Genomic DNA, 12,613 nt, shown 5'->3' with positions numbered 1-12,613 from the left:
AAGAATTAAGAAGAAAAGAAAATAGTATCAAGAAGGGAAAAATTGATCATACTCAGCTTAATGAGGCATCTTTAACTTACAACATTTGGCTTTGTGTGTGTGTTATAATTAAAGGACACGTTGGTCAGATGAAGGTCCTCCTTTAGCGAGATACCAGCTTTGTCAGAATTGCAAAAGTACACACATTTAGAATAAAATCTCCCAAAGGGCTGGTGTGTCTTTGTCGGGCTAATGGTGGCAGAGTGGCACTTTCTCCAAGTGCACTGCGAGTTGTGTCTGTGTTGCTTTTTCCTCCTCCAAATGTGACTAGGAACTAGACTTTCCAGAAGCATCTACTGCATGGGCTCTGCCTTGAAGAGAAGCTATAAACAATAGAATTTGAGACAGCCTAATAAATAGTTTTCCAATATCATTAGGTCTGTAGACATCCATTAAAGGCCACCTACGTGGCACAGGCTCCAGCATACTCATAAGTGGCGTTCCTACCTGTCCTGTTTTCTGTGTGCTACTTGCTAAGAGAAGGCCGGCATCCACTTGCAATGAATGCACCCAATACACGGCCGTGTATTTGCATCTGAACCGTCGGAGTTACCAAAGAAAGAACAGATTTGTTGACCTAAAGCATCACATAAAAATATTTAAATGCATCTGAGCCATATTGCTGCACATCCCTTAGGCTCAGAGCAGCAGAGTATACTAGAGAGTTCCTTACTGGTTTCCAACAGACTCTCCGCTTACTCTCCTGATAGTTCCAGCCTAGATCCTGGGATTCTGGGCATTTATCCTTCATCCTTCTGCCTCTTCCCTCTACCAGCCTCTCTCTCATCCTAGGTGACTCCATCCCCTGTCTGTGAAAACTGCTTTGCCATTTCCACAGGCATGACAGGACCAGGCACCAAAGAACTCCACCTTGCAACCTCCCTTAGTCCAACTTCTTCCTTCTAGTAACACCCAGAAAGTGGCCAGTATATGGCCTTGGGGAATGACTCCGTTCAGAGACACATACCCTATTTCTACTTAGTCTGCACTGTTGATGTTACTTCTCTTCTCTAATCCTGCTTTCTCATTTGTGGGCAGGAATGACAACTGACCGTACAGGACTATTGCAGGATTACGTGACCATACTTCATAAAACTTAAGATGCCATTGGTTACAAAATGTGCCATTATTTTATCTGCCATCAGACAGGAAGAGATGCTGCCAAGATACTAGGATATGCCATTGACAGCCAGATTTCAGAGCTGGTAGAATGTGGAAAGTGGTGTGTCTTAAAATCAACAAAATAGGATTTAAGAGGATATTGCATGCAAGGTGCTTAACGAGGTAACCTGGTTTATTGTAGGACAGATCAGCTGTTTGTGAAAGTGGTTAAAGATATCTTATTCATCCTAGTGTAGGGGGTTAAGTGACATATCAAACTCTGCTTGGTTATATGTGAGAGAAATTTATGGAAGAATTTTGCATTGCATTGTAATGGGATGAGAGTCTGGCAGAAAGGCAGGCTATTGGCTGAAGGCAACAATGTCTTACTCAAGTGGATGGTCTCCACACGGGGTTGTGAGAGCAAAGACTTCTCTAAGACTTTTTTAAAAGCATGATGAGAATCTTAAAATACTTGTTCCACTTAGTTTTACCATTTTTTTCATAATTATCAAATGGCTATGGCACGTAAGATTTCAGGGAACTGAAGACCCATTTGGTAACCGGGTTCTCCAGAGGTCCAGTTCTGGCATCTTCCTAATTTTTGAAAACCTCCGTGCCCTCTGCTGGCTCCGGCATGAGAGAGCTGACCATGCTTTAAGATTTTATCAGTTTCAACACTTCACCACTCCCAGATTTTCAAAAAAAGCAAAAGTATGATGGATTTCCCTGTATTAACTATCTAGTATTTTTATGAACTGTATGGCTCATAAATTAGAAACAAAACTGGGCCCTTATTTTCTAACTCTTTTTGGGGAAATACAAGAGCCTTGCAAGACAGTCATCTGTTACAGAAAGGCATCAAGGTCCTGAAATATTGTGCTGAAAATGTCAGTGTGCATTCAACTTGGTTGTTTTAATTTTTAGTTTTTAGTCTAAGAATTGTAGATCCTTTGTTGTACTCAAATCTAGTTACTTGAAAATGGAGGGATATTTTAGTCTCACAATATGAAATAGAATCTGGTTGAGTCTTCCCCTCATTTCTAGAACTCTAGGTCAGTCAACTTTTATCCCATGACCAAAATCCAAAGAAATGGTCTTCATACGGTATGGGGGTATTCAGTATTTAGAAGAAATAATAAACACTGTAGTATTAACACAGCAGTCCCTTTTATTTGGGGCAATTTGCTCAGAATTATGTATTTCTTCTACGTTCTTAAAAAATGGCCTTGGTAGGCTGCCACTCGCCACATGGGAATATCCCAACTTTCCTGGAGCTACAGAGAAAAACACCCCCACACACTGGCAAACACCAATCTAAAGTTCAGGCCTTTTAATAGTAACAAGGAGGCAGGCATATTAAATTATTATGCCACATTTCTGCCAGGTTTTGACTTTGTAAAAATTCTGTTGTTATAAAGCAACCCAAGCAATTCCTAAGCCCTGAGACTGGCCGAAGTTTCTGAAAGAATAATCTATACATGTTACCTAAGGCATCTCCTGACACCCTGGGCAGGTGGGCAGGTAGGTAGGTAGGTGAGGTCGCCAGGCTGCAAAAGAGGGGAGACAGTTAACAGAAAAGCAGGGACATTGTCATTCAAGGCCAAGCAGAGTCTCTCCCAGAGCTGGCGTTAAGGAACTCATGTGTTCCTGGTTAGGAGCCGCTGTTCAGCAGTCCTTTCTGGTTTTAATCCGACTGGGGTAGATTCTCTCTCCCCTTTGAAGTCTCAAGGCTGCTGAGAAGGGAGAATCCTGTGCTTCAGCCTTTGCCATTCAAACTTGAACCAAAGGGATGATGAAATGTGCCTATAGCTAAGTCAAGTGGCGGAACAAAGAGCTGCTGTTGGTCAGTAGCTTGGTTTTCTTCCGAAAAACAGCAATGAACTTCAATGATCGTTCTTGTTCAAGTATTCATAGGTCTCTGAAAAAGATCTTTCAGCTTCTTCCTTCTCCCTAATTGTTAAAATGTGCTACACTGGCTTGTGTGCGTGTGTGTGTAATTTTGTTTATTAATTTGTTTCCCTTTCCTGAGCTGTACTTACTTCTAGGTGTTCGACAGCCTTTGTTTAGCCAGAATCATTTTGGGGCATATTTTCAGATTGCTCTGTCTTTTCAGAATGTCGGCTATATTTCGCCCCTTTTGAAATGTTTACCCTGAAACTTCCTCATTTTCAGAATCTTTGCCTTCTAATGAACAAAAGCAACTCAGGGTTTGCTTTCATTATTCTGACTTATATCACCTTTCTCATTTCTGTGGTTTTTTGTATATTATTAACTTTGAGAGGAATTTTAAGATACGAAGAAAGGCTGCATGCCTCCCTCCCTTATCACTAGCACTTGTGAGGGTGGTTGTTTCCCCTAAATCGATCTCAATTAACTTTGATTTTTTTCTGTAGAAAACCATGTGCTGAAATAATGCTTTGCCAGATGTGAGAGTAGATTCCTCCTCCTCCAGACGCACACTGAAGCCTCACTTTAGTTCTAATATTTTGGTCCATTTGTTATTCAGTCTTATGCTACGTTTATTTGGTCATTGGCTTTGTTTGCAAGAATATCTTCCTTTACCTTGAGGACATACTAGTATTTTAAAGTCAGTGCTTGTTTGTTTTTGTTGAAGCCATTTTATTTTAGTTTGTAATTTAAAATGTAGCCTGTCCCTTATATATAGCCTGTTTTTGCCAGTTTCTGATATAAATTACACATTTGTTCATGTGTCTTGTCATCGGTGGGCCAAAGCTAACATTACATAGTATGTTATTCCCCTCCGAGCCGTGCTGGAGTCCGTAGGCCGAGGAAGGAGAAAGGGAGTCACCGTCAGTCTTGTTTCCTGTGCTGAGTGTGTAAAACCTTTCTACCCAGTGCTGCTATGGGGAGGGAGGATCTGTTTTGCAAAACTTACTTAAGCTGTAATTTTTGTCTTTTCTAATTAGCACGACTACACTAAGTCTATGGTGCCCATTTCACTTTTAAACCCCCATCTACGAGTTCAGAGTCCTTAGAATCGTTCACTCAATTGTGGTCCGAAGAGATAGGTGTGTAATTCAGGTTCTCTGACATCTGGGATGCCCATTTCTATACCATCAACTTCTCTGTTGCTGCTTCGTGTTATTTTTGTTTGTTGGTGTTTGATTTTGCTGTATATGCAAGATGCTCCCCCTGCCCCATGCCTGTTTCTGGCTCTCTGGCTGGCACACATTTTGTGTCACTGTTTAAGCTCTAGGCTTCCTCTTTCCTGGGGTGTCCCGGCTGTCATTCTAGGGATTCTAAAGAAGTCGAGGTGGGGGGCGGCTATATATATGCACAGGTACCTGGCTGCCCTCGGAGAGCCAAGATCTTGACTTTGTTCCTTTAGTTTCTTCCCACTCATGGATTCATAGTACAGAGCATCGGGCTAAGAAGTTGGTGCACTTGGGGAGCTGGGAACAAAGTTGGTCCTTGGGTGGGTGTGGGGTACAGGGGCAGCGTCCACATGGGCTGGGAGGGGTGATTGTTGCCTAAAGATTCCTGGGTAGGGAGGGGTCTCCATCTCCGAAAGGGTGCTTCATACGATGCTATTACTGATGGGGAGAGTGTTCTTATTTATTTAAAGGTCAACTCAAATAACAAGAAGGGAGTGCTAATTCAAACACATGTCCCAAACCAAAAAATGTTAGAGGGGCATCGTAGGGCCGTGGGGGCAGGAGAGAGCAGATGATAAAACACAAGTCATTTCCATCATTAATTCCCTGGGTGATCTTGGCCAGCTGATTCAAGCTTAGGTCTAGACCTTTCTGGATCTCGGATTTCTCATGTGGAGATGAGGAGTTTGGACTAGAAGTTCTCCATACCCCCTGGCTCTAAAGTTCTATTTTTTAAAAAAGTTGTGGCACAACCAGCATTTGCTTCTCAGTAGTTGATACCAACACTGAGGGTGCCACAGGGCTGAAATAAAAATGAGTTATCACGTGGAGTTTTATTTTCTGCTGTAGCAACCAAAACTGGATTTTCTCACAGTCGCTCTGCCTGGTTGCTACACAATGTATCCTTCAAGTAGTTGAGTTTTCCCGATCAAATTGGCCTTTGCTGAGTTGGCTGTAGACTATAAACATAGTCGTAGGCTGACCACTTGTTTGACTGAAGAGCACAGAAAAATGATCCAACAATGACAAATTTCTATGTCTTCTCACCAAATCATGCAAAAGAACAAAGATATTAATAGAAACTAAGGGGAAAATAGAGCTAGTCAGTGATCCAGATATTTTAAACATCCTGGTGTTTGGAGGCATCTGGATAATTCACAGCTTTCTTTGTTGTTGTTGTTCATTTATCATCCAGATGTTCACCATCATGGAAGCACCGCTCGGAACTCTATTGCAGCTAATAACCTAGAGTGGAAAACTTCGTGTCTTTGTTTGGTTGTCGCTGGTGCTGCATCTTTCCCTCTCTCTTCTCCTAAGCACCTCTTCCTCAAAATCCCCTGGGAATGTGGCAGTTTTGCCAGATGCTTAGGTGTTAGCCTTCACATGTCTTTTTTTAATCTCCATGACCGTTCTGTACCCTGTCTGCTCGAATTATAGATTGCATTTGTCAAATAATGACACATGCAATTGGATGTCTTTTAAGACCTTTGAAATTCAACTTCCTTGAATTGAGATTAAAGTGGGTATTATCTGCCCTGCTGCAGTCAAGCCTGGGATGCTTTGAGCCCTGCATATAAGTTTTCCTAGGCTGGCACTTCTGACTTGCACAGCCTGGAGGAAGGAAAACAAGGCGCTCTTTTCTTCCGAAAGGTAGAAATGGATACCATAAAAACTACCTAAAGTGTAGTCCCCGTTAGAAAGAACTCTGAAGTCAACAGCTTTTGGAAACATGACTGTCCTTTAGAGTGTCCTGAATATGTGTTTCTTTGGGCGTTCAGGAAGCATTATCAGTTGTGAGCGAGGACCAGTCGTTGTTTGAGTGTGCCTACGGGACGCCACAGCTGGCTAAGACGGAGATGACCGCGTCCTCCTCCAGCGACTATGGACAGACTTCCAAGATGAGCCCACGCGTCCCTCAGCAGGACTGGCTGTCTCAACCCCCAGCCAGGGTCACCATCAAAATGGAATGTAACCCTAGCCAGGTGAACGGCTCAAGGTAAGGAGACTGCTGCCCTCCCGTTTTCCTCTCCCTTCAGACGGCACAGTGGACGTTACTCACACTTCTGCAAAGATTGTTTCGGAATGGAAAACTATTGAGCGGTAACGTTGGGCAATGCTGAGAAAATGTGTTTTCCAGTGGTTTGTGTTGAGGATAGAGGTTGTAAAACCAGTAGTATATTTACCAAGAACTCTCTTTGAAGATGTGGTGTTCGATTCTATTTCCCAGGCATGCGGGCTCTGTGGGAGGGGGGCCTTGCCCACATATGGCCAAATTCATCTCTGAGGTTTTACTGCCTGGAAAATAATGATGTCTTGTGTTTTTAATGAAAGGAGCGTGTCAGCTAGTGGCCACGCAGTGCAGCATAGGTCCAAGCCATTTGAATTTGCTAATGAATCTACTTCATCTACCTGCCACCCACACCCCACTCTTCAATCCCAGCTGTCCTCTTCTCTTAGCTGGCTTTTTCTCATCTTACCTTGTACTTGAAGTCCAGCTCCAATGTCTCCTGTAATTGTTAGCTTTCCTGCAAATGCACAGATAATGTGCATGTAATAATAAAGCTGTCACATATAATGTGTTACCAAATGCACAAATGTCCCTGGCACTCAAAAGCATTGTATTAGGTGTAGTTTTGAAAAGTAAAATTAATTTCAATTATGATATAATACCTTATATATATTCAGGAATAATATAAAACCTTCAGACAAAGAAAGGATAATTTCTTTTAAATGTTGCATACTCTACAGTCATAAGAACAGCTCACATTTTCTAGTACTTTACCGTGTACAAAGCCCTTTTATGTCTAATAGTCCGTCAGCTCTCCAAGCAGCCCCCCTGAGGAGTGATTGTCCCCGCTTGATGGATTAGGAAACCTATGATCAGGTATTTTCTGTGTAACTCAAAATCACTGCTTAAGGGGAATCAGAATTTGGATTGAAACCAGGAGTGTTTGACTCCACACCCAGAGCACTTTCCACTATGTTGCGGCTATAATAGGGCCTTTTTGTTACATATATGTTTTAATGCTAAGTATGTTTATTGTAAGTGTCATTTTTTATAAGTACTGGAAACCATTGCATCAACTCCTAGGATGGCATTAATGAAGGTGCCAAATCAGAGTGCCTCAGAGGGAACATCAACAGTGAGGCTGGATGTGCCAAATGGGGAGATGGGAGATGCCAGAACTTTCCTTGACTCTGAGAAGGCAGTTTGCTTCTGTGCATCTAGCTGCTTCTTGCAAAGGGAGATAGCTCTGATGCTGAATATTGCTACCACACGGGTCTTGTGAGTGGAATTCTTGGATCTCATCAAGAGATCAGTTTCTGGAATTCTGAAAGTACCCTGGCAGGAAATGCAATCATGGGGTCCGCAACACCAAAGTTGTGGGAGGTTAACAATTGCAGGTTAATATTTTACCCATAGATCCCACCCATTGGATAGAATGTTTCTGCTGGTCCTTGACTGAATGTGTTTCCAAGACTGAGAGGAATGCAGCGTAATCAGGTTCTAAACAATGCAACGCTGTGTCTGTGGCAGAGTAGTTGGGGAGCTCAGCCTGGAAACCCTGAATGAATTCTGTTTTGGGTGGAGTCATGTGACCCCGTATAGCCAGCGTGGTCACGGTGGAGACACTAGTTTCTAAGGCCTCTCTTCGTCAGAGGCTAATGTGTACCTGCAGGCACTACACCTGCCTGGGCCATAGGAGAGAGAGATTGTGTGTGTGTGTGTGTGTGTGTGTGTGTGTGTGTGTGTGAGAGAGAGAGAGAGAGAGAGAGAGGTTGGGGAGGGGGAACCTCGGGCAGAGGGGCACTGAGATGGTTTCCGGCGGATGATGAGCAGAGCGAACCCTCCCTGGCCTTGTCTGGAGAGTGTGCCCGGACGGCCCTGGGAGAGCCGTCTGGATTAGGAAGCCTCAGAAGGGAAGACTGAGTGAGGAGGTGAGAACAGTGTTGCAGAAACAAAAGTTTCTCTTGTCCTTACTGTGCTACTCCTGAATTAAAACATAAAGTAAAATAAGTATTCTGTTTATAGAGAAGTGCCAACACCATTTTCCTTCCCGTGATAGCTGATGTCCCCGTCCCTTGCCTGGCTGGGTGTGGGGCCGCCTTTCCTGCCCGCAGTGGGTGCCCAGGGACTCGGGACAGGGGTTCAGAGTAAGCCTGAGCCCGGCCAAGGGGCTTCGGTGCCCAAGAAGGACAGGAGGGCGGCTTCCCCCAGGCCCCTCGACCCTGTGGCCCCGGGAGGGCTCCTGGGTGATTCTCCTCTCAGGCAGGTGAAAAGACAGGTGCTCGCCCGATGGTCTCTTTCCCAGAAATGAAATCTTTTTCGGGGAAATTGGACATTTTCTCTCAAGGGAACCATGGGAACCTTAAGAGCTTCCTCTCTCAGGCTCGCAGAATTCTGACATTGCTCGGAGTGCTCCTGTCACAGACCTTAAGTGCAGTCCCAGCTTTTGAAGGCAGACAGTGACGTGGTTTCGGTGTGTGGGTGCTGAGTGAAGTCAGTCGCCCTGTCCTCCGTGTCCTGGTCCTTCCGTCAGATTCACGGGTGCCAGCGTGGCAAGTGCTGTCCGTGAAGACAACAAGGTCAATTCCCTCTGCCTTTAATCCGGGCCCATGTGCCGCCTTCATGGAAATGGCAGGTGTGGTGGGAAATAGGGAGGGAGGAACATGGGCCTCGGAGGCCCCTAAGCTTTGTGGCATCCAGCGACAATACAGATGTCCACCAGGCACCACGTGTCATCATCTCTCACCCTTAGGAATGTTCTGGGAGGAGCGAGGGGGTGGCAGGTATGAATCCTCTTTGTAAAAGAGATAAATACAGCTCGTGCCTGCCCTGCAGAGCGCGGTGTGTTTGCTGAAGCTGCGTGTGTGGCCCGGCCTGGTGTGTCACTCGGGGCTCTCCAGTGACATAGAACCTATAGGATATTTTCATATCGTAAGAGATTCATTTTAAGGCATTGAGTCCTGCAGTTGTGGGGGCTGGCAGGTCTGAGGTCCGCAGGGAAGGCTGGCAAGCTGGGAGCCAGGCAGGGTTTCTGTTTGACAGTCTGGTGGCAGAATTCCTGCTCTGGGCAACCTCCGTGTTTGCTCTTCAGGCCTTCGACTGGTGAGACACGTCCCACCCACATTGTCCAGCGTGATCGCCTCTAGTTAAGGTCCACTGACTGGCGATGTTAGCCACATCTGCCACACGCCTTTGCCGCCACGCCTCGACCAGCGTTTGAGTCAGTCACTGGGAGCTGTAGCCCTGCCAAGCTGATGCAGGAAACTGAGCCCCACACCTGACTTGCAGGGACTTTAGACTGGTTGGTGACTGGTGGGGCCAGACTGGTTGGAGAGTTAAAACTCTTCCAAACCAGTGCGCTCTGGGTGGCCGGCTCCCTGGCACTGAAGGAGCCCAGCCTGGCTAGACGGTGGGTGGTAACGGGGGGTCGTGCATCGGGTTGGGGCTCTGTGACCCCCAGGAGTGTCGAAACGTGGCTGTGAGCCAGAGTCTGCTCTTCAGGACGTGACAGGCCACCCGAGGGAGGGCGTGCGAGGAAGGGAGCGCTCATGGGCATCAATGGAGCTGGGCCCCATCCCTCCTGGAGGAGTGGAGGCAGCCCACGTGGCCGGGAGGACCACCGGGGAGCAGATCTGCAGGTTTTGCCAGCTCGAGGCATGTTCTTTACGTACGTAGGTCAGGTCCAGATCCACCAAAAGGAGCATGGGTGTGCGTTCACTCCGCTTCGTTGTGGGGACTGAGAATGGGCACCTGGGCTGTGCCAGCCCTGCCAGCGTGCCCGGGGCAGAGGCAGGGGTCATGGAGCTATGGCCCCTGCTGTGGAGGGTGTCACAGCAGGGCTGCTGCAGGGCGGGTGTGGCTCACCTCCACATGAGGACGGCACCAGGAGTGAGGCTCTGGGACGCTCCACCTCCCTGCGTCCTTCCAGACTCAGAGGCCCCAGGCCAGGGGTGCCGGGAATTCGCCATGTTCTGGCCCCCAGCCCAGCGCCTTCTTCTAATTGTCCCTGCTCTGAGCTCATGTTGTAGGGGCTTTCCTGTGACACACAGGCCTCTCAAAGTCAAGTCCAAGGAGAGTTGATGTAAGTCAAAAATTGGTCTTTGGCTAGACCCCCAGCTCTGTGCCCCCCACTGCTCTTGCAGGTACCGCTGTGGGAGACAGCCACCCACTGCAGCTTCAGTCTTGCCAGAGCATGACCCCTCCTTCCGCACAGAGCCCCGTCCCTGGGCACGGTCCTCCATCTGTCCCTCTCCATCCATTGCCCGTGGAAGAGAAGGCCAAGTGCCTTGAGAGGAAGAAAGGACTTAGTTCCCAACCAAATAGTGGAATTCTACAAAACGTCAGCTCTAACATGCCTGCAAGCTCCTGATATGAAATATGAGTGGTGAAACGAGCTCTATGGCCATTATAATAGAGTTTCTATAAAAAATAATAAAAGAAAACCAGGAGAGAAAAGGAACCACCACTTTGTGAGCCAACAGGGAAGTCGTTGTGGGTTTGGCTTGGCCACTGCCGATCAAACGGCAGAATTCTTGCAGACATTAATCTAATTGTGCTTTGTGTAGACACAGCACATCATTCTCAGCTTCGGCAGCCCACGGTCACGCTGCCTCTCCCTTTCTTCCCTCCAGCCTCATGCACCAGAAACTCCCAAGCGTTCACACAGTGGAAAACTGTCAGTGTGCGGCCAAACTCAAGCCAGCTGCCTTCCCGTGCCGGGCACACAGAGGGCCCTGCTCACTCTGGCAAGCTCCCTGCCAGTGCCCTAGTGTGCTGTGAGGCTCCTGAGGCTCAGCCTTCGAACACTGGTGAGATGAGCCAGTAGGCAACACACTCATGTGGTCTGTGATAGAGTCGTCTTCCCGTTACCAGGCAGGCAGGACCGTGAGTGGAGCGGGCTGCTTTTCCTCAGCAGGCTGCGCATCCCTGGCTCAGGGGGGCCAAGTCTCGGGCAGGTAGTGTTGAGCGTTGCCACCATCTTTCCACAGGTGGCGGCCACTCCAGGTAGCCCACTGGAGGCTCACTGCAGCTGGGACTTCATGAGTTTGTGCGCCATGCCATGAGTCCTCTGCCAGCCCGGTCCCCAAGCCACCTGGAGCCAGTGGCATGTTTGATTCTGTTGGGTGAGGGCTGCCCGGTCGGTGGGTCTCCTGCTGGTTCCCCGGCCTGGCAGCATCAGCACCTCCTGGGAGCTTGTTCAAGATGCAGATTCCCACGCCCTGTCCCAGGCCTGCTGGATTAACCGAATCAGAAGAGACTTAGGGTGCGGCCCAGCACTCTGTGTTTTACGGAGCTCTCTGGGGGATTCTGATGCTGGGTGGTCTGAGAACCACGCTGTTGTGAGATCCAAAGAGAGGAAAGAAGAGAATGCCCCATAGCCGGGTGGAGTCGCCTGTCGAATGGACGATCTGGGAGGACACACGTCGAGGAAAGGCTGTTCTCAGAAGCCTGTCCCCTGCGTTGTGGAGCACCTCCCTCACCGCGTGCCATGCTCGCGCCTTGCCTGCCGAGCCCGCGCGGTGAGAGACGATGCTGTCTGGGCCTTGCCGCTCTGTGTGGTCTTGGAAGGAGACTCATTGTAAGACACAGATAACTCCAGGCTAGGCCTGATAGCAAGATGCTCTTGTCGTGTTGTTTTAAAAGCATGTCACCTGTAGAGTGATGGAGATGGGTCATCTGATGGGTCCGTCTTGGCCTCAGACCTCCTGGTGGTGCCTGGACTCATCCATTCAGTCCACAAGTGTATATTGAACACCTGCTATGTGTAGTCACCATTCTAGGCACTTGGGAGACAGTAATAGAACATACAAAAAATTCTGCCCCCTTAAGTTTACTGTTTAGTAGGGAGGAAGGCCGCGAAACCAGATGACTTATTAAACATATAGCAGGTGTGATCGTGGTAAATGCTGGGAAGAAAAATACAGCAGGAAAGGGGGTGATGGCCCTTGATAGGGTGGCCTGAGAAGGTCACCTCTGAGTGATATTTGAATAAAGCCCCAAAGGCAATGAGGAAAAAGGCCTTGTGGTTAAACAGCAGCAGATGTTCTGGGCAGAGGGGGTGGTAAGTGCAAAGGCCCTGAGGTCAGCCTGAGGTGTACAATGAAAACAAGGAGGCCACTGTGGCTGATGTGTGGTGTCTGAGGGGAAGAGTAATAGGAACTGAGTTTGGAGAGATCTTGGGGCCAGCGGGAGCCTTTGACTTTCACACTGAATGAGCTCAGAGACCACGGGGGACTTTAGGCAAAGGAGGGATGTAATGTTACTCAGATTTAGCAGGGTCTCCCTGGCTCCTGGGTTCAAGTGCAAACCCAGTGGGAGGCTCCAGCAGGAATTTGGGTGTGGGATG

The 12,613-nt window shown here is 47.7% G+C and overlaps 1 protein-coding gene across 3 annotated transcripts in view; it reads left to right on the top strand.

The window, feature by feature from the left end:
- ERG (ETS transcription factor ERG) overlaps window positions 1-12,613 on the top strand; it is a 251,424-nt gene that overhangs the window by 187,344 nt on the left and 51,467 nt on the right. For all 3 annotated transcript variants that reach the window (XM_045540678.1, XM_045540679.1, XM_045540680.1), the window contains one exon: window positions 6,038-6,255. In XM_045540678.1, coding sequence (XP_045396634.1) covers window positions 6,038-6,255 — 218 coding nt within the window. The remainder of the gene's footprint in view (window positions 1-6,037; window positions 6,256-12,613) is intronic.

The sequence above is a fragment of the Lemur catta genome, chromosome 1 (assembly GCF_020740605.2).
Source record: "Lemur catta isolate mLemCat1 chromosome 1, mLemCat1.pri, whole genome shotgun sequence".
In the NCBI taxonomy this organism is placed as follows: Eukaryota; Metazoa; Chordata; class Mammalia; order Primates; family Lemuridae; genus Lemur; species Lemur catta.
The sequence above is the reverse complement of the archived record's forward strand: the minus strand, read 5'-3'. Positions and strand labels throughout refer to the sequence as shown.